This window comes from Plecotus auritus, assembly GCF_963455305.1.
Source record: "Plecotus auritus genome assembly, chromosome: 1".
Taxonomy (NCBI): Eukaryota; Metazoa; Chordata; class Mammalia; order Chiroptera; family Vespertilionidae; genus Plecotus; species Plecotus auritus.
In genome coordinates this window covers 49,604,460-49,632,106 of record NC_137770.1, presented here as the reverse complement: position 1 = coordinate 49,632,106, position 27,647 = coordinate 49,604,460, and the positions used below count along the sequence as shown (strand labels likewise).

The 27,647-nt window shown below is 50.3% G+C and overlaps 1 protein-coding gene across 11 annotated transcripts in view; it reads right to left on the bottom strand.

The window, feature by feature from the left end:
- Positions 1–27,647, bottom strand: part of MEGF11 (multiple EGF like domains 11) — a gene marked incomplete at its 5' end in the record, with an annotated part of 349,005 nt that overhangs the window by 34,873 nt on the left and 286,485 nt on the right. For all 11 annotated transcript variants that reach the window (XR_013960411.1, XR_013960412.1, XM_080664633.1 and 8 more), the window contains 3 exons: positions 495–658; positions 1,523–1,643; positions 23,213–23,387. Coding sequence is in view for 9 of the 11 variants with exons in the window: in XM_080664633.1 (XP_080520759.1) it covers positions 495–658; positions 1,523–1,643; positions 23,213–23,387 (460 nt within the window). The remainder of the gene's footprint in view (positions 1–494; positions 659–1,522; positions 1,644–23,212; positions 23,388–27,647) is intronic.

The following is a 27,647-nucleotide window of genomic DNA, read 5'->3' as shown; positions in this document are numbered from 1 at the left end:
ACATCAGTTGGTTTAACTTAGTCATATCTTAGACTGAGATCCAGTGGTTACGTCTGGTGGTTATTGCTGGATAGTGCTTGGTTCAGGCCTCCCACACCCCAATCATAAAATTATAGACACTGGAAGCAGAAAGAAGCTAAGACATGATCTATCAAGGCAACTCTGATGGATTAGGAAGGACCATCCTATAGCACCGTATTGCAAAGGATTCTGAAGCTGCATTTGGGCTCAGGTAAACATGCGAGTCAACTAATGTTTACCGAGAGCTGCAAGGGGCAAGGGGTGCCACATCACCGTATCTGCCAAGTATTTGTCGTTTTATAGATGAGAGGGCTGAGACCTGAAGTAGGAAAGTCGTCACAGAGAGGTTAGAAGTAGGGCTCAGACCTGATCTAAGGTTTCCATGTGCTCTTCTCTGTGGACAAAATAACTCCAGGGAAAGGGTATGAGGGGATGCTGGGCCCACAAGGTCCTTTGCAGCCCTGGACACTCACCGGGCAGGGCAGCTCGCAGGTGTCTCCCAGCCAGCCGGGGGTGCAGGAGCAGGAGCCATCTGTGGGGCTGCAGGCCGCCCCATTGGCACAGGTGCAGCTCTCATTGCAGTTCAGGCCCCAGGTCCCGCCGGGACAGGGCAGGGTGCAGTCGAGGCCCTGCCACCCTGAGGGAGGGAAAGGCTGTCGGCTCTCCATTCAGGCCAAGCACAGCCTTCTGCTCACGCTCCCCAGCTCTGTACAGGGCATCCTGCCCAAACCCAAACCTCTCAGGTCGCTGGGTTAGAACACACATTCCACAGAGTCCACTCTGAAATATGGTTGCCCATGCTGGGTGGCTGTGACGGCTGTTAGGAGAGCTGGGGCTAGAAGGCGGGTCTCCTGCCTCCCAGTGCTCACTGTTTTTGTGTGAGCTGATGCGGCTACCTGGGTCGGGAACCAGCTGAGGTGGGAGGGCTGTCTCATCCCAGGTGGAGTCAGCCAGCCTCTCAGGGCCGTTTGTTTTGGGGACGGCCTGATTTCCCACTCTGAGGTTGGTCACTGGCCTGCTTGCCCTCGGATCCTTTTCTCCCTCCCCTGCTCTGTTCTATGTCCCGTGGGGGCCGACCCCTGCAGCTGCATCGCCCAAGACCCCCTCCGCTGGCTCCCAGATGGGCTTGCTGATGGGAGACCTGGCCCACAGACCGGAGTGCAGGAGCAGGAGAGATACCAGGTGTCTCTTATTCCTCTGCCTTGAGCCTCTAGTGGGGCTGTGTCTCTTTCATGCTCCAGCTCTATTGTGCAGTCCCTCTGTCCATTTCCCAGCTCCACCAGGGGGCCCTCACTCCCAGGAGTGGCAGCAGATCCTCCCACAGCTGCTAATCTCTGGTTGCTCACCTACCCTTGTACCTCCTTCAGCTCTTCTCACATCAGGTAGCAAATCCCCTTTATTTCATTCCCACTGTTGAAGCCCCCGGCCTGGGTTTTGGTGGCTGGAACCTGGGCAGTGTGCACATCTGAAAGGGGTGGGATTGGGAAAGAAGGCACGTTACCTTCCTTGCAGGTACAGGAGCCGTCTACTGGGGAGCAGGTGCCACCGTTGTTACAGCTACAAACAGATGAACAGTTGGGGCCGTAGGTCCCTGCTGCACAGGGAACTGCACAGACCTCTCCCTGGAAAAAGAGGTGGATTTTGGATCAGGGGTTGCCCCATGCTGGGTGGCTGTGACCGGTGAATAATGACCCTTACCCAAGATGTCAATGTTCTGGAATCTGTATGTTATCTTACAGGGCAAAAGGGACTTTGCAGATGTGATTAGGACCTTGCGATGGAGAATCTTGGATTATCCAGGTGGGCCCAATCTAATCACATGAGCCTTTAGAAGTAAAAGATAATTAAAAGGGTAGCCTTGAGATGTTTTCCACCTGCCTTTGAAGATGGAGGCGGGAGCCACAAGTCAAGGAAAAAAAGGAGGGACCTCAGTCCTACAACCCTAGTAACTGAATTCTGCCAGCAACCGATGGAGCAGGAAATAGATTCTCCCCTAGAACCTCTAGAAGGAACACAGCCTGCCAACACCTTGACTTTAGTCCTAGCAGACCCATCTAGACTTTTGACCCACAGAAATGTGAGATAATACATTTGTTTTGCTTTAAGCCACTAAATTTGTGCTAATTTGTTACAGCAGTAAGAGAAAACCAATACAGCGATCCTCATCAGTTGGGGGAGAGTCAGGCTTCTAGACCACAGCTCCAGGATGGGTAAAGCCCCCAGGGAGCTTGACCTCTGAGTCTGTATTAGGTCACAGCAGCCCAAAATTGAACCCTTTTCCTCTCAGTCTAATTTGATTGTCACCAGCAACCCCAAGACACAGATAGTAATTTCCTATTCCTATTCACCTGAACCTCAGAGAAGTTAAATGTACTAGCAAGTAATAATAGCTAATGCTTATTAAGTGCTTTCTCAATATCGGGCACCATGCATCCATCATCACATTTAATCCTCATAGGACCCTCAGGAGATAGGAACTATCATCTCAGCAGTATTTGTACTTAATAGATAGAACAATTGTATGGAGAAGTTAGGTAACTTAGCCCAGGTCATAGAGCTAAAAATGGTTGCTCTCTATTTGAACCCAGGCTGGCTGCTTATGCCTTCTGTTCCTAGGTGCCATAAACTGGCTCCCTTGGAACGAATTCTCTGAGATGGAGGTTAGCGAGCTCTCGAGGGGAAGGGGAGCAGGACTGGGCAGAGGGAGAAGCTGCACTGAGGTGCAGTAGCAACAGGACTGATCTTTGGGGAAGCTCTAGAGCTGGGATGGCCCTTAGATTTGTCCCACCAGGGGAAAGGGAGGGAGGGCCTAAATATCCCACCAGTCATTGGATCTCCACTGCCCTGGGGAAGGGGGCATTTCAGACGAAGCTCTTGGCTGAGGGCCATTTCTGGAGAGGGACTCGGCCTGAAGCCCCCAAGTTTCCTGCAGCTGTGGAGGAAGGAGTACCTCCATCCTAAATTGTGAATTTGGGTAGCCTACTATGGCAGCCATTACACCAGGCCTCCTTGGTGGGCTAATAGCTCCAGGAGGGAGTTCAGAGTGAGGGCAAGTCACAGAGCAGTAGGGCCAGGAGAGGGATTTCAGAGGCCTTGAGGTGGGGGTGGAGGGAGCCTTCAGTTAATCAGAGAAGAGGGGGGTCAAGGCAGTCAAGTGGGAAGAGTGTGGACAAGAGTGCAGAGGAATATGAGAGTGAAGAATGTTCCAGGGATAGCTGGAGGGAGGTGATTGGTGTAGGAAGGGGGAGGGAGATATTTAAAAGGGGAGTTGGGAGCCTTGAATGCCAGGTAAGGGAGTCTGGGCTTTGTTCTCTGAGTCCCCCAGGACATGCCTTCCTCACTCAGAACCTACTTTGGAGGTGTCTGCTCTAGAGAAGGTGGTCACTGGATATTGAATTCCCACTGCATCCCCCCCAGGAAGTGTCTCCAGCCAGCTTCTCGGGTCTTACACCTAGGCTCACTGTAGGAATGCTGAGCAGATGGAACCAGGAGACCAGAGCTTGTCTGGGCCCCACCAGCTGTGTTACACGGGATAGGTTACTGCCCCTCTCTGAGCCTTTGTTCCAGCATCAGTGAAATGACAGGTCTGAAGTAGAGGAGCTCACTATTAACTCGAAGGGTCCCAGGCAGCTGGCCTCACTCCCATTTAGGCCACAGAGAGACCCAAGATTACGTATGGGCCGTGTGGAGGGAGGCTCCTCTCCAGCCCTTTCTTCCTCCTGGCTCACGAGCACTGGCTGGGTCAGGAAGGAGAGACTGGGGAATGCAGAGTCCTGCACCAGAAGGTTCCACAGTTCCCACTCTTTCCCTGCCAGTCCCTGGCAGGCCCTGACCAGCCTGAGTCTGCCAGCACTCCCATTACCCAGATCACTCTAATTTCCCCAAGATTACCAATAGCCCATAGAACATATTTACGCTCTGAGAGCCTTGGCCCGGGTGCAAATTACATGCACAGTTCATGATTTTTCTCCGCATGAGTTTACATTGAGAGCAGTTTCTATTCATGTCCCCAATCCTGGGAGGCCTCCAGGGGCCTGTGTGCCCAGCTCAGGGTCTGCTGGTGGGGCTCAAAGAAAACTCTCCACCCTGGCCCTGCTCCAGGGGCCAAGATGCAGAGCACCCCGCTGGAAATACCTGCTCCCCAGAATGCTGCACCTGGGCCCCATTTTCCCCAGCACAGCCCATGCAAGGATATGGACAGTCAGTGTGATCTTACAACAGCCCTGGGAGGTCACCAGGTTGAGAGGACTTTTTGCTTCCCAGAGAAGGAGATGGAAACTCAGAGGGCCAGTGAATTATCCAGGGTCCCACAGTGTATTAGTGTGGGTGAAGGAGCAAAAACCAGACCTTCCTTCCAGAGTGGGGGCAGAGCCCAATGGTTAGAAAACAGACTCTGGTGTCATCCTACCACGCAACCTTGTGCAATTTACTAAACCACTCAGGAACTCGGTTCCTCCATCTGTAAAATGGGAATAATAATATCCCTCCTTCATAGGATTATTAAGAGGATTAAATTAGCTATCATATGTGAACCAGAGAGAGCAGTGCCTGGCAGTCAGAAAGCACTATAAAAGCTATTATTACTGTGCCCTGGTTGGTGTGGCTCAGCAGTTAGAGCGTCCAAAGGGTCTCAACGGGTTTGATTCCTGATCCAGGGCACGTACCTAGGTTGCAGGTTAGCTCCCCCACTCCCACCCCCCATGCTGGAGGCAACCAGTCAACATGTCTCTCTCAGGTAGATGTTTCTTTCTCTCTCTCTCTCCTCTTCCCTCCCTCCCTTTCACTCTCTCTGAAAAGCAATGGAAAAAATGTCCTCATGTAAGGATAACATCAAAAAAAGCTATTATTACTGCAAAGAAGTAATATCTCTTATGAAAAGAATACACAAAAACCTCCAAGTTTTCAGCAGAAGACAGCTCTGGAGGAGGGATCCACCTCTCACTCAGTGAACAAATTCCTGGGCCCATTTCCTGCCACCTCCTTCAGGCTGGCTCCCTGGTTCCCCTCCTCATAGGTGAATAGACTAGAACTTTACCATAACACACCAAGGGCATGGGCTTGGGGGACAGAATGAAGGGCTACCATGTGCCAGGAGCTGTTCCCAGCACTTTCTATTTGTTTGCTCCTAATAGCCAAAATGTCCAAATGGGGAAGCGGGCAGTTTCTAAAATGCACAGTCCTGCCCAGCAGGAAGGTGAGCTCAGTACAGCTAACGGAGCACTCCCCTTCCTCCACCTTGATGTCCTGACTCCGACTTGGTTCAAACTCCTCAGCAAGCACAAGTACTAACAGTTAAACTTTTTGTTAAATTCCCTGCCTTCTGGCCTCTGATCTGAGGGTCAGGCCTGGTGTGCAGTACATCAGCCATCTCTTGTGATTGCCATGCCAAACAAGCTAATAATCAGCCTAACTTCTCGGGTTTAGACTAATAGCTCTGCCCCCCCTCAGAGCATCCCCCGGCCTAGGCCTGGTGATTCCCAGGGTACCTGTGCCAACCCCCCAACACATCGGCCATTGTCTCAACCACACACCTCCCCAGTTTGGGGGACCACCAGCAGGCCTTGGTCACGATGGTCTGTGTAGCATCCAAGTCTACAGAGGTCATTATTTATGTCTGCACATGCTTAGGTAATCAGTGCACACACCTGTGAGACTCAGAGTGTTTGTCTCTGGGGGTATCTGTTTATACATCTGTGTAGATTCGGGTATAAATTTGTGATTCCTTCCTCGTCCTTCCCTCCTGGTGTGTTCCCTCCCCAGCCTCCCAGCCCTGCTGGGAACTGGGTACACACAGACACCGTAGTCCTAGCATACTGGGGGTGCTGGTTGGTTCACGTGCCTGCCTCCATCTGGGCTGTGTGCTCAGGGAGACGGAGATCTGATTTTATTCACATCCAGATTCTCAGGGCTTGGGATCCTGCTGGTACATAATGGGCCCTTGATAAATGTTGGTTAATTGAAATGAGATATTTGTGTGTACATGCTGGCTTTTACTGTGGACATAACCAGGAGGGCTGGGCACTTTCCATATGCTTTCTCTCTCATGCCAAGCAATTCAACAAATGTTTGCCGAATGGGGGCCAACTCTGAGCCAGCCCTGGTTGTAGACTCCAGGGGCACAATGGAGCCTGAGACTTGTCTCTGTCCTTGGCAACTCCCAAGGCAGTGCCCACAGCCATACTCATGCCTGCATCCAACTGTGTTTGTCCACTTATTAATGTCTCCCCAGTTATACTAGACGCTTCATGAGAACAGGGATCTTACTGGTCTGGGTTGCCCAGTATCTCTAGCTCAGAACCTGGCAGAGTGGAGGTACTTCGAACAAATGAGTGGCTCCTATCACACACAGGAAGCAGAATGTTATCTGGTCTAAGGATGGGTCCCATGCTATTCACAGATTCTAGGCCTCCCTGGGGGCTCCTGTCAAAAGGGAAAGCCAGGCCAGATCCTGGGCTATGTCAATGGTCCCATGCCAGACCCTGCTACCTCTTGCCCAAACCCTGCTGACCAGGCTGAGGGTCAGAAGTACAGCCAGAAAATTACCCTGTTGGCCTCTAGTGCATCCACTCAGAGACAAGACCCTCTGAGCTGAACAGTATCTCAGAGCTGACCAAATCCATCACCTTCATGAGAAGGAGACCAAAAGTCAGAGTGGGTGGAGCTGGGGCTTGCAGGCCAGTGCTCCTTGGGACTGGCTGCAGAGCAGGGACTGTGTCTTATCCAGCCCCTTCCCCCAGCCCAGTGCCTGGCTCACACCAGCCTGAATGCACATCTGTTGATCTTTTCACACTCCTGGAAAAAGGACAAGATGAGAGCCCAGGACTGTGAGCTCAGATCAGACCACACATGCTTCACATAGCCTAGCACCTCTGCCCACTTCCTCGGCCAGAAGTATATCCTCAGGCCCTTTATTGAGCTGTTCCCCAAGATTTCTACCCAGAATTCATATACATCTTACTGCTGGAAACAGCCTTCTCCTCTGAGAGACTTGTGTTCGTGCTAGGTAATAGACAGGCCTGGGTTTCCTTATCTCTCTATATAAAACCCTAATATGCAAATAGACCAAATAGCGGAACCACCGAACAACTGGTCGCTATGACATGCGCTTACCACCAGGGGGCACACACGGAACATGGTAGGCATCGGCTATGGTGGGATGGTGGAGCATGTGAGTAGGGGCACCAGACCAAGGCAGGCTGCCAGTCGCTGTCATCGGGGTGAGCCTCTGATGGTTATTGAAATTTCTTTGCTCCTACACGCTAAGGTCCCACCTGGCACTCCCACCTGCTGCCGGCGCTGGCCCTGATTGCATCCACTGCTGGTGCCGGAGCTGCCTCTCACACCCGCTGCTGGAGCCCGGCACTGGCCCCGATTGCTTGGTGTAGTCCGTGGGTGCCAGCGGCGGCTGTCGGCCAAGATCACCCCTCAGGGCTTCTCCACCTCCCCCTGCTCCTGAGGGGCGATCAGGGCAGCAGCCGCCACTCGCACCCACTGACAGTGCCGGCCCCGCTTGTACCTGCTGCTGGCACTGGCCCCAATTGCTCCGAGCCATCAGCAGGTGTGAGCGGGGCCAGAGGGAGCGGGGCTGCCAGCCGACAGGACTGGGGGACCACGGTGGGAGGGGCCAGGTGGGGGTGCAGAGGATGGGTCGAGACCCACCCTGTGCCCACTGCAGCCTCGCGGCCCACAGTTCCTTTCAAGGTGCACAAATTCATGCACTGGGCCCCTAGTCAATTATATGTGGCTGTTGAAATCAATCACTCTCCCCAGTATTCACCACCAAGAACCCTTGGTAGCACCCTCCCTCTACAAAGCATCTCAATTTGAAAGACACTGCTGTCACTCTGTGGGGCCTAAGGCATCATGTTTTGAGCAGGTGCAATTTGGCCAGTAACCACATGCCATGTGACTCTGGTGGCAGCATCCTGTCCACCAACCATGACCTAAAAATTCCCATGATGTCACCCACAACCAATCAGAGCTTCTGATCAGTGTATGCTAGCTGGGGAATATTACACAGAATTAATTTAATTCCAATTATAAGCAAAAACAAAACAAAGCCGCCTTGGTGTTTTAGTTAGCCTCATCACAGGTAATGGAAGTTTGCCCAGAGGCTTTGTGAAATGTTCAAAACCACTCTGGGCAAACTGCTGTGGGCTTTGCAGGTGGTTAGCTTGGAACCACTGGCGGGGTCATCTCTAAGGGCCCTTCAGCTCGGATTCTCTAAGCAGCTTCTTAGCTACAGTGGGAGGTCTTAACCCAGAGGAGTGAGGAATGGTGGAAATGCAGGCCCAGGGGTGGAAGCCCTCCTTGGCCTCTAAGAATCACACACGCTGGGTGGCTACCTACTCTGCTAATGTACGCAATCATCTGGGTCTGGCCATGTGCCCATTCCTAAGGGTGGGGGGACAGTCCCTCATGCCAGACCTAGAAAGAGAAGGGATGGGTGGGGATCACTTGGTCCACCTGCCTTGCTTTACAGATGAGGAGACTGAGGCCAAGAGCAGGAAAGCAACTTGCCCATGATCACACAGCCAATGCTGGGCAGAGATGGGTTTGAAACTCGAATTTCCTGGCTCCCATTCCAAGCACAGAATGCTAAGAGCCCAGATGTGGTGAAACTCGGGGATAGCCCATGCTGCCCTGCTCGAATTAGCAGCACATTTACCACCTAAGCACGCAACATTCAGAAGACATGGCTTTGACCTTGAGGAAGGGCCACTTGCCAAGGCCCGGATGCTTTGGCCCTTTCTCAATCCCAGTTCACCTGCACAGCGCACACCTCACTTCCCACAGGGGCAGGTCCCTGAGGCCCCCTCTTCACTGGGGAAAGTCTGCCAGTCCTGCTCAGTGTCTTCATTCTGTGAATGGGGGATGGATGTGAACTCTTCCTCCCATCCAAAGGCCTGTTAATTATAGATGCAGCATTGGCTATTAACATCTTGAACTTGATTTGAAAGAGCTACTGGCAGAATGGAACCCCTGGTGCTAGTCCTGCTAAAGAGATGCAAATCTCCCCTTGGCCTCCCACCCGCCTCCTTGCACAACGTGGCAGCACAGGCCTAGACCCCGGTGGGTAATGAGTTATATGTTCTATTAAATGTGTTTCAAATGCTGTTTATTTAATTTTCTCCCCTGCAATATGATGCTTTGTAGTTTGGCCCTATTTGGGAAAATTAATCAACAGCTGGGATTCTTGTGTTCATCATCCATTTTCCTTGCAATGGGCAGGAGGTTAATGAGAATTTTTTGGAGTGGAAGAAGGAGATGGAAAGCGGTTTACTCTCCCTCATACGAAAGCGGGAGGCAATTGCGCAAGTTCGTCTCTGGGTCCCCTTAACTATGTTCTGTGGGTGGGAGGCAGAGTAAATGGAGTAGAACCGGGTTTTCTAGATCCAGGCCAAGGTGGTGGCGTTCTCCTGTCAGCCTTGGCAGCTCAGCAGAGAGGACTCTGCCACAGGAACTAGGGAAGTCACCCCGGCCCACACATCTTGTTGGAGGAGTAGGGATGGTTTAAGCAAGAATGGGCCCTGGACCGGGGGCCAGAGTACATGGGTTTAAGTAAGGCAAAAGCCCTGTCTCAAAGTGACCTGACCTCATTCATTCATCCATTCAATCCATGAACATTTGTAGAGCATCTACTATAGGCCGAGCACTGTGACGGGGCCTGGGTCTCACTACCCATTACATAGATGTGATGTGACTTCAAGTCCCTTAAGTCCCATATTCTTCAACTTCCAGAGCACGTTTCCCTATTACATGCCCCTGTGGCACTTACCACAATTGTACTGAATTAAAAAGTCAACTCTCATCCATTAGACTGTAAATTTTATGAGGGCAAGGACTGGGTCTGTTTTATTCAACCCCATGGCCCTGGCCCTAACCAGAGCCTCACCCACAGCCAGTGCTCAATGCATATGTATGAATTAATCCAGTCTTCCAGGATATGTTTTTTAAAGCACTAGTATGTGTCAGACACTGTGTGAGGCCAGGTGACACAGGGTGAGCAGAACAGAGCTTGTCCTTACCCTCACTGGAGCCATGCAGTGGCTGGAGGCGGGTAGGGCACAAGATGAGGCTGTAGCAAGAGAGGGGCTCAGGCTAGTCCCCTCCTGACTGCCAGATGTCCTGCAGGCGGCCTTCGGTGGCCTCCCTGGCCTCCGGTTGCTCCTACTCCCCTCTCTCCCCTGCTACTCCTGGAGTTCCAGGGCCACCAATGCAGGCTGATTTCTGGTGTCCGATGCCAGTCACCTCAATGCCAGCAGCACACACGTGGAGTGTGCTTCACTGCTGACAAAGCCCCTTGCCAGAGTCTGCTCTGCCACACAGAGTGCCAGCCTTGGGCTGCTGCTTCCCCTGCCCACCCTTCTCAGTCACCCCACTCCCAGCTCCAAGTCTTAGGCAGTGGGATTCCCAGGTGGGAGCCTCATTTGCGATTTTCTAGGGAGAAAGAGTGACACACAATCCACAAGAGCACAATTTGGACACAACGCCAGCCACGCAGGCCTCTCAATGCAGAGCAAACCTCGCCGGACCTAATTAGTGTGTCACTGGTAAGGCAGCCCCTGCCAGCAGATGCATGCTGGGGAAAAGAAATTCTGCATAAGGCATGAGGAGCAGGGAGCTGGAGAGATGAGACGGAGAGAGGGCAGGAGGCCACTTGTCACAGCCATCCCCACTTCTTCCTCCCTGTGATGAGGGGAAATGCCCAGGGCCCTTGCAGTTGAGCCATTCTGTCTGGCTCCCATGGGGGAGGGGTGGAGAAGGGCTGATGATTAGGCCTAGAAGCCCTAGGTCTGTCCAAAATGAATAGGCCTTCAGTGACCCGAGGCTGCTCTGTACAGTTGTGCAGGCCGTACTCCGGAGGTGCCACTCCCATGACGTTACCATAGCTTGATGTGTGTGAGTGGGCTTTGTATCAGTGGTGTGACAGCTGTGGGTGGGGTAGGCTTAGCATCTGCATGGTGGACATTTGGCCAGAGAGCCCCCCAGGGTGATTTGGTCACGGTGGCTTTGAGTGTGGTGTGCATGCTGTGAGGGCTGGATATATGGGGTGTGTGCATGTACACTGCAGAATCCAGATCCTCCAGGTGGTGGCTGAGTGGCGTGGGCCCAGACAGTGGCCTGCAGAGCCAGAGTGTGACAACAGTGACAGTGACAATGTCCCAAGTGGGAACCAGATGGTGGGGAACAGAGGGTCCCGCAGAGGCCAATTGTTTACTAAGGTCCCAGCAGAATGTGGCACATTCACAATGTAGAGGGATGCTACTAAGCTTCCTGTCAATGAATATTCATGATCACGCTTAGTGTAGGAGACTGTACCAAGCCTGGGAGTGGGCTAGGGCCAGGAGGTGGCAGGATGGGGAAAAGGGTAGCAACACAGGGATGATAAGATCGACCTGTCCCCCAGCAGCTTTCTGTTCAGTAGAGAAACAGAAACATCTGTTAGGACAGAAACATCCTCATTGTGCCAGCAGAGTGGGCATGCCAGCGTCGAGGCTGAGGGGCAGCAGGGGGACGGGCGCCCGGAGGTCAGAATGGCCCAGCCAGGAAAGCCTGGCATGCCAAGCTTCAAACTTTGCCCTACAGACAAAGGCAGCCCCGGAGAGCAGGCCAGTCAGCACATTAGGAAACCCCTCCTCCAAAGGCAGGAATCTGGGCCACTCCTTTCTATTTGAGAGGCTGAGCCCAGACTCAGGCAAATCCAACTGCTTATTGATTGTGGAATCATTAAAAAAAAATCATAGACCAAATGCAAAGCAAGTTCTAAAGTTGAAACCAGAGCAGCTTTTCCAGGGAACGAGAAAGGAGTGAGGGTGAGGAAGGTTGCCTCTACTGTCCACAGGGTCCATCCCTCCTGTCCCCCAAGTCCTTTGAATGATCTAAGTCTTCATAAAGCTGGCTTCCTCTGGATTCTTCTGGCCCCTGGAGGTTTCTCAGCCAAGTTCTCATAGAATGCTTCACTACACATAACTGAGGTCTGGAATGAGTCCTCAGGGGGCTGGTTTGAAGGGAGCTCAGTTCAGATCAGACCCCCTGCAGGAAGGAACACGTAGCTTCCAGCCTGGGGTAGAGCCTGGCTGGGGGAGAAGGGGCAGGAGGTGAGGGGCTCGGCCCTGGGCTTGAGAGTGGGGAGGGTAGCAATGCTCAGGGTTGGGTGACCTTGCCGAGCCTGTTTCCTTGTGTATAAAATGGCAACAGTGACACCTAACCTCAGAGGGCTATGGGAACTCACAGAGGATGGCTATGAGAGGATATACACAGTGCTCTCAGAACGGCGCCCAGCCCAGAGGAGGGACTGTACACGCTTCAGGCATTTTGATGGTTACACATGGCCCAGTAGGAGCCTAGGCCCACAGGAGGCGTAAGGAAAGATTTACCTGCTCTGTGTCACTTTCATCGTACTGGCCCTGTTTCACCCTCACAACCATTTTACAGGGTGTCCTGCGGGAGGTGAGGTCTCAGAGGTGACCTTCCTGAAGTCACCCAGTGGGCAAGCAGCAGGGCGGAGATTCAAGCCCAGGTTTCCCCGACTCAAAGCCCTCCCAGAGCTCTCCCCACTCTGCCAACCTGCCTATATTGAAGAACCATGGGGTGGGGGGGGGGGGGCGATGAAAACCAGCATCTGTCGAGCACCTACTGCCTGCTGGGTTCTTAGACTGCCATGTCACCATTTCCGTACACAGGGTACCGAGGCCAAACACAGCACCATTTTGTCACGCCCCTGCTCAAGACTGCAAGAGCTCCCTCTTGCCTGCTGAATTCCGCACAAGTTCCCACCCTGGCCTGCAGGACCCAGGCTGCTTCGCTCCCACCATGTTCCTCCACAACCTGCTCATCGGGGCCTGAAGGCCAGGGATGGGGGGTGGGTAGGTGGGGTGGGGTGTGGTGAGTGGGGGTGGGGGTGGGCGGCCTGGCCTGGCTTCCCTGCCTGTCTCAGGAAACTAACACCCCTCCGCAGAGCTTTGAGGACAGGCAAGAGCAATTATTTAGTAATGTTCTTGGGAGAGAAAACTTGAGGATTTTTTTTGTTTTGTTTTGTTTATATTTATCTCCCTTGTCAGTTTTCTTATTAGCCCCACTTTGAAATAATTTATTCATGACCGTTTCTGCAACATCTTTCATTTTCCAGACATAATCACATCTTCTGGCAGGAATCCCTTCCCTTCCTGGGGTCCATAATTACTCCTGCTGAGGGGATTATTGGTGTGAATGACTGAGGGGAGATGCCTGGGAGGGGCCATGCTAGGTGGGGTCTTGAACTTGAGTGCAGGGGTAGCAGGAGGGGAGTGGGTTCTTCCTTTGTTCCAGACCGGCAGCCTTGGGCGGGTCAGTCTTCGGGCCAGGCCCACTGCTCCCCCTAATGCCTCTCGGTGCACATACCTGGGCACGTCCTTCAGTATTCTCAACAACTCGTTTCAGCTCAGCTTTACAACAGCCCCAGGATACAGGGTCCAGGGTTTGCACTCCCATTTTGTAGAAGATCAAGTTAAGGCACAGAGAGGTGAAGTGACTTGGGCAAAGTAAAACAGCAAGTTGGCGCAGAGCCAGGGTTGAACCCCAGGCCTGACTCCTGCCTGGTCCTCTCCTTAGCACTGACCTCCTCTCTCAGAGCATCTGTCCTGAGGTGAGTGTGGCCTAGGAACATAAGCCCTGAGTTGTAGGCCCAGCTTGATCACCTTAGACAAGACTTGTAATCACTCCGAACACCAGTTACCTCATCTGTGAGATACAGCCTGCTTTCCTCAGAGGAGAGCTGTGAGGATGGACAAGCTCAAGTGTGAGACTGCTGAGCCCCAAAGTAAGGAGGGAGACGGAGGGTCCCAGCATCCCCTCCCCTCAGAGACAAAGGTCGGGAGGTCAGCAGGCTCCAGATGAACAGTGAGGTTGCGGGCTTGTCCCTTCCTAGGAAAAGGCCTGCGAGAGCCTCAAAGCGGCTATTTACCAGGTACCCACAGCCCTCTCTCCAGGCATTTCAGTTTGTGACTGAGAGTGCAGGTTCTGGGTGCAAATTCAGCCACGGACTCAGCCACTTACCGACTAGGAAGGTTACTTTACCTCTCTGAGCCCTAGCTCCTCATCTGCAAAGTGGGCATCCTAACAGCCCCCCACATACAGGTGCTGTGAGGATGAAGTAAGATAATCTGTGAAGAGCCAAGTGCCTACCCTAGGGCTCGCCGCAGTTACTCAGGGCTCCAAACGTGCCCCCTTCCTCTAGACATTCCAGGGGAGCTCCTCTGACTCTCAGCCCACCCTCCGGGCTGTGCTGTGGCCAGGACTGGGAGCCGGCAGGGGCGGAAACACTGTCAACAGAGACTTGGACAAACAGAAAATGGGAAGTGTTTAAAGCATGGATGCTTCCGACCTGCCTCAGCAGCTTCTGCTGCTGCATGGAGAGAGGTGCAGGCACCAGGCCTGAGATCAAAGCCTCGGCTCTAGCTCCATCCCGGTAAGGAGGGCACTGATCCGGACACGAGGGGGAGGTGTGACAAGGGGCACATTTAGTTTCTAGAACAGAAGAGTCAGCAGTTTCCTCTAACAAAGCCACAACTTCGGGGTCCCAGAGGGGGAAAGGCTGGACTCAGCCTTTTGACATAAAGCCAATTTTCCCTACTTTGCACTGTGAATTAATTGCCAACATGATTTAACATCCCAGGGATCCTCCATCCTATCCCTTTCTGCCCTGGGAAAAATTGCTAGGTGTCTCTGCTCTGACGACAGCAAACTCAGAGGAGGGGGGGAAGGTGGAAAAAGCATCTGACTGGGAGTTATGTCCCCCGCTTTCCATTCCAGTTCTTCCAGTGATCTGCTATATGTCACACTCGCTCTCTGTACCTCAGTTTTCTCCTTTGTAAAATGAGAAGATGCTTGAGGGAAGGGCTGAGTATTCGTCCAACTCTGTCATTATGAAGAAATATTCCCATTTTGTGCTCACAGCAACCCTGAAGGGCAGGGACTATTAACCTGTTCTATAGATGGGAAACTAGAGCTCAGAGAAGCTAAGCATATTTTCTAAGGTCACACAGCTATTGAGCAACAGACTTGGGATTCCAATCCTGGTGTGTCTGACCCCAGAGTCCATACCCTTTGCCTCCAGTATGACGTCTTTATACAAACACATAAGGAACTCCTCAACAATCATTTACTGAGCATTCGCTACATGCCAGGCTTTGTTCTAAGCATTGTATCTCTTTTATCTAATTCAATCCTAAGAATAACAGTATCACATAGTACCATTATTTAGTCGGCTTTATGAATGAAAAACTAAGATTTGAGAAGCTTAAGTAATTGGGCCACAGCCACCCAGCAGGCAGTGGGCAGAGCTGAAATTTGAATACTGGAATCTGTGTGTGTGTGCGTGTGTGCGTGTGTGCGTGTGTGTGTGTGTGTGTGTGTTTGGATCATTTCTACTGCTTTGCACTACCTAGGCTCCTCTGCTCACATGGGCATGGCAGCAGAGGGTGAATTCCTCATCCCCAGCATAGCATCAGAACAATCTTTTCCTGTAATCATTAGGAAGCTACTCAATGGTAGGGGTGCAGGGAAAAGGAAGTTGGTTTTCTACTCTTAGGGCTAATAGTCTTTAGACTGAAGTTTGATGAACAAAACAATTAGAACAGGAAATGCTCACACATTATATACATGTCACCTGGCTATAACTTTCAGTCCATAGTCTCTTCTGGCCCCGCAATTGTCCTTGATCCCTAGTTCCAGTTTAGAAGCCATACAAGAGGCAGACACGCACTTTGCCCAGCTTGAGTGGGTGGAGGTGGACTGAGGGAGGGTGACATCTTTAAAGGGCATCAGAAACCTTAGAGGAAAATTCAATCACTGCTCCACTGATCTGGATTTTCATAACTCTCACCCCCTCCCGCCTTCCCCAGCCAGAGCTGCTGAGGTTTGTGCATGACCTACCGACAGCACGAAGAAAGGGGAGAAAAATGTGGAACTGAGTTTGTTCATTTGGGTGATGGAGTGCCTGCTCCCCTCGCCAGCATGCAGGGTTCAATAACGGCAGACAGGGCTTCAAAAAATTGCAGCATAAATAGATGAGCCCTTTAAGGTAATAGAAATTCTGTCATCCAGGGGAGAAATATAGGCCCCGAATCCCATGGGAGGGGACACCAGGTCTGTCTCCCCCGCCTCCCATGCTCCTCATCCCCATTATAGCCAGAGCTGAAAGGAACCATCTGGGCTGAGGAATGACCAGAGGGCCCCTTATCTCTCGGCCACACAGGCTCCATGTGGGGAAGAGAAGGCTGGGAGGGGGTCTGGGAAATCAAGTCTTCGCAGCTCTGGCAGTGACCTCACAGGCTGTTCACTCCAGGTGCCAAGGCGGCAGCCATTAGTCCCAGGGCAGTACAGGAGGCTTCATCAGGCTGGCTGCCTAGGTGAGGCCTAATTAAGGAAAGACGGTCAGCGGAGGAGCATAGTGGGGCTGAGAAACTGACCTTCTCCCCTGTGATGAGAAAGTCTGTTCTCAGTTCTGTGGCTGCTCTTGGGGACCCGGGAGCCCTTGGCAACCCTGCAGCTCCCAGCCAGGAGAAAGTTTCAATTCTCAACCCATTTCTTAAAAAAAAAAAAATTATATATATATATATATATATATATATATATATATATATATATATATTCCAGAGAGGAAGAGAGATAGAAACACCAGTGATGAGAGAGAATCATTGATCAGCTACCTCCTGCATGCCCTCCACTGGGGATCAAGCCCACAACCCGGGCATGTGCCCTAACCTCCTGGTTCATAGATCAACACTCAAGCACTGAACCACGCTGACCAGGCTCACCCTCATTTCTACCTGTACCCTCAAACAGGGTGCGTAGGACAGGGCCAGTCAGCCTCTTCAGATGGGGGAACCCTTGGGGTAAACAACAATGACAATAGCAGGGCAATATTAACGCTAATCCTATATAATAAAGAGTTAATATGCTAATTAGACTGAACAGCAGAACGACCCTCCAGATGACCTTCCGGATGAAGCCGGGGCTGCGAGGGCCAAGGCAGCCAAGATAGCTGGGGCTGTGAGGGCCGAGCCCCTTGCATGAATTTATGCATCGGGCCTCTAGTAATGGATAATAATAGCTAACACTTGTTGAATTATTACCACTTTGCCAGGCATTCTAAATATTTTATAGGCACGAATTAACTTAATCAGTTCAATAATCTGATGGACTTTATTAATATTCCCCCTTCTCATATAAGTAAACAGAGGCACAGAGAGGTAAAGCATCTTGCCCAAGGCCACACAGCTAATAAGCAGCAGGGCTGGTATGTGAAAGTAGGGAATCTTGCTCCCGGAGTCTCTTCAAAACTACTACACAGTACTGCATACAGTAGAAGCTCACATCATTTACCCAGAGAATCCAGAGATGATGTTGGGGTAGCTGCCCCATCCCACTGCAGCTACCTGTTTATCTGAACTGTAGAGAAGCTAATGGGTAGACTCAAGCCCCAGCCCTGCTGGCAGGGCCTGCTGAGAAATGCAATAAATGTCCTTCCTATAAAGGTCAGTTCTGGAAACATCTGCTTTAAGGGCATTGCTGGTCCCAAGAATTTCATTCATTTCAAAAAGAATATATTGAGCAAAATGTTCACATTGTAGCATGGAGGGAGCAGTAGGGGGCGCAGGGTTGGAGGGAGACAGATTCTGAGTATAAACCATGTTCTGTGGGAAAGGAGGAGATGGAAGGGTTAATTCTGAAGAGAGGAGTATTCATGGAAGACTTCATGGAAGAGGTAGCCTTTGCTTAGCTTGAAAGGTGGAGGAGGATTTTCATAGACTGAGATAAGGATATTGGGGGTGAGCATTCTAGGAAGAGCATAATGCTTGAGAAAAGGCACAGGTTGAAGCACCAAAGCAGACACTGTGTTTGGGGAAAAGTGAGTTTTGTGTGGGTAGCACAGGTTTGTGGCAGAACTTAGCAGGAGATGAAGTTTAGGGTAAACTAGTTTTGGGGAAAGGTTACAAAGGACTGGGGTTTGAGCTTCACTTGGTGGATATGAGAAGCTGTGGAGAGGGGTGATGTTCTCCAAGTGGAAAGACAGCTTGACTAAGTGCCCTCACCACAATTCAGCTACCCCCCCAGTGGTCAGGAAGAAAGGTCCTCGCTTTCTAGATCATTCCTCACATGGGCACTCTCAGCACTCTTCTAGCCCGAGCCGCCTGTCACCCTCACTCTTTCCCCCTCACTCCTGCTCACCAGGTGTGGACTCAGGGGTCTAACCCTGAGAGAGCAGCCTTGAAGCAGAGACCAGTGGAGCTGTCCGGGGTGCTGAAACAACACCACTCCCAATTTTAATTACTCCCAGTTGAACAACTGGCTCCCATACCATTGTTTCATTCCCATTTTACAGATGAGAAATAGAAGGATCAAAAGTTAGCACAACCAGAGCTAGGAACTGAGCTTCTTGCCTTCCAGCCCCGGGTTCTTTTCTGCCACCCGAAAGCCCTAATATAATTCAGCGATGCCTGCCCCAAGTGATTCCATTCATGCTGCCCTGTTAACATGTAAAATGCCCAGAGTCTCTCCCACCTCTAGCTCTACGTCCCCTTCACCAAACATTAATAGGCATGTCCACCACACAGTGCTGCTGAGACTGACCATGTAGGGTACTTGGGTAGATCTGCCTAAATGTATGTTCATGGCTTTGCTCTAGTGGGAACCCATGGATGTAGCTCATCCTCACACTCCTGGAAAAGGATGCTGTGCTCCGAGGAAACAATGGTCCTCCACTACTCTCATAATTCACTAATAATTACTATAATATTTACGGGTTGTCTACTGTGTTCCAGGCACTGAGACATCAACTTTCCATATGAAGTTTCTCACTCTTATGGCCAAGTCTCCTCTCAACAGAGGAGGCAATTCAGCCTTCAGCAGGATAAATGACTTGCCAGTAGGCAGGGTGTGAATCGGAGGGCCAGACTATGAACTCAGATTTGTGTGGTTCCATAGTGACCTGTCAATCAAAACCTGTCACCTAACATATGATAGTTCAGTGGCTCTCACCACTACTGGCTTTGTGATCCTGGGCAAATGACTTATCCTGTTTGAATTTCACTCTCATTTGCAAGTTGAGGAATGTGAAAGTGCACCTCTGTAGGGCTCCTGAAAGGAATAGAAATGAAGCATGTAGCAAGGACTTCATAACTGTTTGCTGCTAATGTGAATATTATTTTTATTGGGCACAAGTTCCTTGATGGCTGGATGGGTGTCTGATGAGACTTTCCATATCCCCAGCTAGGAAGGTAGGAAGGAAGGAGAAAGAGTGTGAGGGCCAGCACATCCAGAATACCAGGTGGGACTTGCTTCTGCTCTATATTCCTGTGGCCTCAGTGGGTGGGGACCACCTCGCTGGAGCAGGCATGTCACTGAGTAGTTCTGCACTATTTCATCAGCACTCCTCACAATATGTTGAGCCTGAGACCATTGTCAGCCCTCAGAGACTGCTTTCATAGAACTATCCCAATATCCTCCTTAACAAGCCCTTGGCAGGGAGAGGTCTGGTGGGTTGGGATTGCTGAGGTTGAGCCTTCACATCCATTACCACATTGGCTACTCACATTCAAAAACAGGCAGACTGATGTGCCTCCCATCTTACAGATGAGGAAACTGAGGCCCAGCAAGGGGAAGTGACATGTCCAAGATTACTGAGCCTAGAATCAGGATCTCTAAACACTCAGAAAAGGGCTATTTTAATTAGTCTCTAATTAATTGCTGATCCTTAAAATATCTTTTTTGTTTTTGTTCAATTTTTTGTTAATCCTCACCTGAGGATATTTTTTCATTTATTTTTAGAGAGAGTGGAAGGGAGGGGGAGAGACACAGAGAAACATCGATGTGGGAGAGATACATTGATTGGTTGCTTCCTGCATGAGCCCTGACCAGGCCTGGGGATCAAGCCTGCAACCAAGGTATGTGCCCTTGACTGGAATCGAACCTGGGACCCTTCAGTCCTGGGGCCGATGCTCTATCCACTGAGAAAAACTGGCCAGGGCCTAAAAATCTTTTAAGGAAAAAGGCAGGTACATAAATTCACAAGCCAACCAGTAAATAAAGGCTTTGATAATTATTACTGACCGTGGGACATTTTGGGTAGGGTTTCAGCCAAGTCTGCTCTGTTGATTATCACAACCCTCCATCCTCACCAGGCCGGCTCATTGCAGGAAGTCCCATTCACTCAGAAGCTGGGGTGAGGGCAACAGTAATGATTTCCCCCTTAGAGCCTGGTGCATGCAGGAATGAGTCACTAGATGCGACAACTGACTCTTCCTGTAATCACCTCCAGTGGCTCTTGTTCAATACCCAACAGGGCCCAGAAGAGCCTTCCCAGGTATAATGAGGCTGGGTGAGAGGAGATGGATGGAGATTTGCGGGGTCTCACCAGGGCAGCTTGGCTCAAAATCTCTCTTAGCCCCAAGCTCCAGACTGGGGGGTGGGTGGGGGGGTGTGTGGGGTGGGGGGTGGGCACTCAATAGCTAGCTGATTTCTGTGTCAACCCCCTACCCCCAACTTCAAGGGAAGGAAGACATTTGCATCCCAGAGGGGAGAAAGAGAGACAATAGCCGGGCCTCAGACTGTTGGACCTCTGACCTGCAGGCAGTGGGCACACAGACACCAGCCTCTCTAGGCTCCCCCAGGGTCCTATTTTCCCTTCTGAGGAGCAGTGACTAGGCAGGCAGCTGGAGGTAAAGACAGGGGAACAGGGAGGTGGGACTCCCAGCAGACCCAAAGATAATGTACACAATCGGACCATAATAACCTCAATGCACCCCCCCACACACACACACACAAGCACGCACACACACCTCCTTGCTCCTACTTTTACCTCATTTCCCCCAGAAGGGTTTGTCTCCTGACTTGGTCCATGGAGTCTGCATAATAGACCCTCTTAGAAGTGAGATAGTTCATCTCCCTCTACAAACTCATCATTTACAGATGGCGGAACTGGGACCATGAGCGGGGAAGCCACATGCCCAAAGCCATAGAACTACCCCAGGAGTCAAGATGCCTCACTAGCAGGCGGGTGTGGTCAGTGAACTTCAGCTTCAGTCGCCTGAGCTATGTGAGATTTTAATCCCAAACCACTTTCTCACCCAAACCCCAAACCTAGGCATTGCATTTTTCTATGGAAGTTATGGACAAAGCTCGCATCAATAAAGGTAAATTAGAGACAAAACCTGCAGGAGAAACAGACTTATCTCTTTTGAAGATGCCACTGGAGCTAATTTTCACCCAGCTTATCTGCACTGGGGAGGAGGAAGGAGCACAACTGAGTTTTGTTCTATAGACCAGGGGCAACCTGCCCACAAGACATGTCACCAGGCAAACCCACTCTCTTACAGTGCTAAGGGCTTCCTTGTAGGATCTCCACCTTGGCAGCACACTGGCCTCAACCAGACCATATTGAGGGGGAGGGGAAATGGGCTGAAAGCTCCCCAGGTGATTCCAATAGGCAACCCAAGTTGAGCACCATCCCCTTCCTACAAAACCGAGGCCACTGATCAGCAGCACTGGTATCACCTGGGAGCATGAGAAATGCAGAACCCTAGGCCCCTCCCCAGATCCATGGGATCAGAACCTGTACTTTAACAAATCCCACTGCGGGTTTCTAAGTTCACTGAAAATTGAGAAGTGCTGAGGCAAGACACTTTACATCTCTGCACCTGACAGCAACTTTGCAAGGCAGGTGTCCCATTCCACAGGTGAGGAAACTGATCCTGAGAGAGGTTAACTTGCTGACCCAAGGTCATACAGTTGGTGAGTAGGACAGCCTGGATGTGACCGAGGTTCCGAAGGCCATACTTCCTACTGCACAGACCACTTCCTACAGCACAATTAAAAATATGGCCATGGGGGACCTCTGAATTTTGGAGTCCTGAGACCCACTAGGCACTCTCCACCTTTGAACAGGATTTCACTTCCAATGTCAAGTTCCCTGGAATCAAACCTCATAAGCACCAGCATAATTCATGAGGAAATACAAATAGTAAACAAACATGTGGGGGAAAGGTTCACTCTCCCTAGTAATCAAAGAAATGCAAATTAGAGCAACATTTGAAAACGAGGAGCCATTTTCTAACTATATAATTAGAAAAAAAAAAGAATGTTAGCCAAGTTGTTTTGAAATAGGTACATTCATATGCAGCTGGTGGCAGTATAGATTTATATAACCCTTGAGGAAAGTAATAAGGTAACATCCATCAAGAGCCATAAATAATTATGCCCACTGACCCTGGGAATTCACCCTAAGGAAATCATTCAATAGGAGGGAAAAAGCTGTTTGTAGGGAGATGCTCCTTGCAACACTTGCTGGGAACACTGGGAACAACTCAGTATGCATCTGTAAGGGCACGGCTGAGTTAACTGGGGGTGCATCAGCTCCTGTTGTGCCTTGTAGCCATATAGAATGATCATTAAGAAGCCCAGGCAGCAAATGTTGGTGAAAGAAAGCAGATGGTAAACTGCCCATGTGCACTGTGATTATTATGATGTGAAAATACAGATGTTCCTTGACTTACAATGGTGTGACGTCCCAATAAACATATGGTAAGTTGAGAATATTGTAAGTCAAAAAAAGTGCATTTAATACACATAACCTACGGAACGTCATAGCTTAACCTGGCCTACCTTGCATGTGCTCAGAACACTTACATTAGCCTACACATGGGCAAAATCACCTCACTGCGGGTGCTGGGCCTCAGGAGAGAATACTGTAGAGCATCTCACTAGCCCGGGTAAAATCAAAATTCAAAATTCTAAGTATGGTTTCTACTGAATGTGTATCGCTTTCACACCACTGTAAAGTCAAAAAGTTGTAAGTCAAACCACCGTAAGTTGGGGACCATCTGTATTGTGTGGATATGAACAGGGAAGAGCTGAGCACAAGGAAGACAACTGGTGTTTCAGGGTGAGGGGACAAGGACAGAACCCCTCCTAGTACTTTCACAATTACCCCCCCCCCCCCCCCCCCGCAGAACTGGCCCTCTGAAAACAGCCTTGAGGGCTCTCCAGTCACAGGCTCTGTCTCTGAGGGGGACACGGAGACACTCCCATTCTTTATCCCTGGGCACAGGGCCATACTCCCCGATTCCACCCCAAGGCAGGAGGAGCTGGCCCCTCTTCTCTGGAGTGAGGGTGGGGGGTACAGAGCCATGGGAGACCCCTCCCATCTTACCATGAAGCCTGGAGCACAGGTGCAGCTCCCAGTGATGCTGTGGCAGTCGGCGCCATTCTGACAGGCGCAAGGCAGCTGGCAGCCGTCGCCATAGTAGCCAGCGGGGCAGGACTCGTTGCAGTGGTGGCCAGACCAGCCAGGCTGGCAGGTGCAAGCTCCAGTTACTGGATGGCAGCTGAGCACATGAGAGAGGATGAGAGGACGGTCTGGTCAGGGATGCAGGCATGTCCCACCCCCTGGTCTGCCCAGGGTAGCAGGATCAAAGGGTTTCTGAGGCTAACATGTATAATGTCTCATTTACTTGTCAGAAGACCCCAAGGTCATGTGGTCTTATTATCCCCAAGACACTGAGGCTCATGGTGGTTATATAATTTGCCTGAAGTCACATAGCAAGGAACTGATAAAATCAGCATTAGAATGCAGGTCTCTGGACCCCCAAACAAGTGCTCTCTATAGTACAAATACACAGAGACCAAAGCAGAAGGCAGCCTCTTCAGACCCTTCCCTTATGGAGTCCAGACCTTCACCAACTCTGCACCCAAGACTGATGTCTGGTGTGGGGCAGGCACAAGAGGGTTTCTGTGAAACCCAGTGGCGCGTGGCAAGTACGCAGTGAACGTGTGTTGAGTTAAATGACATCTCAAGGCAAATGGGGCCTCCTGTCGCTGGCAATGTCTGCACTGGAGAGGACGCTCTCTATCTGTGCTTTGCCAGGGCCCCTCCTGAAGAGTGAGGAGACTGTCTCCATCCCCTGTCTAGGTCAGAGAAAGGGCCACTTGGCTAAAGGCAGGAGCTGCCTGGCATGACCTCCCTTCATGATCAGAGGGGATGTGAGATGTGGTGACTGCTTCTCAGGCTTCTGCAGATGTGTAACTGACCAGTGGCAGCTGCTGCGTCTGGAATCCCTCACTGCATTTGCCCAGAGGCCACACTTTCCCTGGGCTGTTCCCAGCTAGAACGCAGCAGGGATATTAAGGTCAGAGCACATTCCCGGGAGAGCTGGGACTCCTCTGGTGGGCAATTTTGGTTTAAAGACTTCCCACCTTACCAAACTTTCTTGGCACGGTGCTGCAGTCTAAGACGTCCCATCCTGTCTTCCTTGCTTCCTTCTCTCCTTCCCACAGGTCAGACCTGTATGACAGTCTGATGATGCCTACCCAGCCCCTTCCCCATTTCCCCTCACAGCTGTCTCCCTAGTAAATCTCTTGCGCTTGGCATCTCCTTCTGGGAGGACTGAGACTAACACTCCAGAGAAGATGCAGGATGGTAGAGACGAGCCTCTTAGATTCCCTGTTACCTGCCTCCCTGCACCAGAGCCAGCTGAAGGGATATGGTTGAAAGAAGCATGCTCTGGGCTGGCAGGAGGAGCTTGGGTATAAGTCTTAGTTCTGCTAAGTTCCCCAAGGACATGGGCTTTGTCTCCCTGGGTCACTGGTGGATGTCCAGTGCCTGGCTCATACGGCCAATTAAACATTTGGGAATGAATAGTACTTTCACTGTGGGTAATTATTTTCTGTGTCTGTTGACTTGTGTGTCATATGCCCACCCCCCCCACACACACACACACGAGGTAACAGCCCCATAGGGAGAGCCTGCTGTTTCACCTCTGTATTGTACCCCAGGATGGAGCAGGGTCCATGGCACACTGGAGATGCTCAGTACATATTTGGCGGATGAAGTCATGAACAAACTAACTGTGTGAAGCCCAACCAAGCCATTTCTCTTCTGGGACCCCCTGGAAAAGGAGGGATGGACAGGAGCAGGCAGTTCCTGAATAGGAAGTGCAAATAGCTAGTAGTCATTTTGGAAAATGTTGGATTCTTAACTAGTCTCATTAATCATCAATTGAATATCACTTTTTGTCTATTATGACAGTAAAAAGTTTTTTGTTTTTTTTTTAAAGGAACAAGATTCAATGCTAGTAAAGGTTTCTGAAAAACAATGTGGGGATATGTACTAGTATCGGGAGGTCCTGCTAAAAATATTCAGATCCTTTGATCTGGTAATTCCATTTCTTAGACTCTATCCTAAGGAAATAATCACAGTTGTGGGGAAAGATTTATGCACACAGATGTTTTCTGAAGCATTATTTATAACAGTGGAAAATGGAAGCAATTTAAATAATAAATAACATGTGACCAGGCTGTTAAAGCGCCAGGCACTTTACACACATATTTCTAATAATCAAATAAGCCTGTGAATGAGGGATTGGATCCTCTATTTTACAGATGGCACTTGGAGGTTATGTGAGGTGCCCAAGGTCACACAGGGAAAGCAGTGACAGCCGGGATTCACACCCAGGTCTGTGTGACTGTATTCTGTCCACTGCCTCATGCTGCCTCTGACAAAAGGATACTGGTAAAATGAATTATGACAATTCATAAGAAGGAATCTTTTAAAAAGCATTCAAATATCTTCCACACTATTTAATGACATGATATAAGGTTAAGTGAAATAAGCAGATTATATGCAAAGTCATGATCTAAAGGATGAAAAAAAGTGATGTAGATATATTCAGACATGGATGATGGATGATGAATGAACAAATTACAACAAATTTTTGTGCTCCCCTCTGGGTTGACAAATTATGAGTGATTTTGAGGTTTTTTTTCTTTAAGTTTCTATATATTCTCTAACATTCCCAAATTGAGCATTTATTATATAGTGTGTCCTCAAAAATGTAAATACACTTTAACAGCTGATAGCTCAATTTTGAAAATAAAATGTATTTTAATAAATACTGCCTTTATAATTCAAAGTGTGTGTATACATTTTTTGGGGTGACACCCTATATTTATAAACAGATATAAAACAATCAAAAGTATAAATATGTAAATAAGAAGAATGCATGTAAAGGATGAGTTTTTTAAGACTTCCTGGCCTAGAAATTCTTCCAAAAATTTCCAGAAAAATTCCTCCCTGAGCTCCACATGGTAAGGGGAGAAAGAGTGGCCTGCATGGATGCCATGGGGCAGGAGGCCCCATTTGGTGGCTCTGACCCTCAGCCAGACAGTGTGGGTTATTCCTTTTTGTCCCAACACTCAGCAAAGCACTCAAGCAGGGCCTTTCTCAGTTCCGACTTTCCAGGGGCCTCCTCTGAGGTATGGGTGTAGGGTTAGAGGGACCAGCTCAGTCACTGTGGTGGAGAATGAGATGCTTGGATCTGGGAAATGACAGCGGGCGGTGCTGGCTGCAGCGATCAGCGCTGCCCAGCCTGGGAGATTCTAAAGGGTCGTAGGCACCCTTCTGCCCTTCCCATCGATAGAATCTCTTACTGCAGGTCCTTGTGCTTGCGGGAACACCGCCCTATGAAGCATGCTAGAGATACAGTGAACCAGCAAACGCTGACTTCTAAGCAGGCCTGCAGTGCCCATCTTCCATCACAGTCGTCAGCGTTTTGGCTGCTCAAAGGTGTGTCTCAGCACCAATTTTACTTTTCACCCTGAGCCCCAGAAAGCTAAAAACCAAACTTGAAATTCTTTCTTTCTCCTTTCATATCCCTACACTTGTATTATTTAAAAAAAATTTTTTTTTATTGATTTCAGAGAGGAAGGGAGAGGGAGAGAGAGATAGAAACATCAATGATGAGAGAGAATCATTGACTGGCTGCCTCCTGCATGCCCCCCACTGGGGATCAAGCCTGCAACCCAGGCATGTGCCCTGACTGGGAATGGAACCATGACCCCCTGGTTCATAGGTTAATACTCAACCACTGAGCCACACTGGTTGGGCTGTATCCTACCATTTCATTTAAGAAAACCAGCTCTCTATTTTCGTAATTTGGTCACTTGTCATGTTTTATAAAAACTCCCAAATCCCTTTGAAAAGAGGGTGGGGAACGCCTGCTGACTGAATGGCGATGGCTGAGCCCCGTGCTCACTGTGCTCTCCTCCTCCCGAGCTGGCGGAGCCACTCATGCCCTTGGGTCACAGGGCGGGCAAGTGACTGCTGGTTCGGCTCAGGCACAAGTCACGATCACTGGTGCTGAGCTTTGCTCTGGGTCTCTTTCCTCGCCTTCCTCCCGTTTTCCCCAGACACGGATTAAGCACAAGTTAATGGGAGCCGAAAGTTGAACAATATAGGAATCTTTTCAGGGTGGGCTTTTCTGCCTTTTCCCACCGGCTGCTCTGAGATTACTATCAATGCTGCATCTGTTGGCTAAATCAAATCTTTCAAAGGTAATACATGATCATGGCTGCTAGAATTCGTCTCTGACAATCCAATTGTGGAGGGGGCCTGGGAGAGGCCCGGCACGCAGGCACTCTTCTTCAAGGTTATTCCTTTATGAAGGAGGGTGGTTTCTTTGTGTGTGCTACACAAAGGGAATGAAGTGCTGAGGAATCTTATCAGCCACTTGCTCCTTCCTGGGAGCGTGGACTTGACCTCTTTGAAGCAGCCTCTCCGGAGGCTGGGGATGGCTGGATGAGCAGGGTTT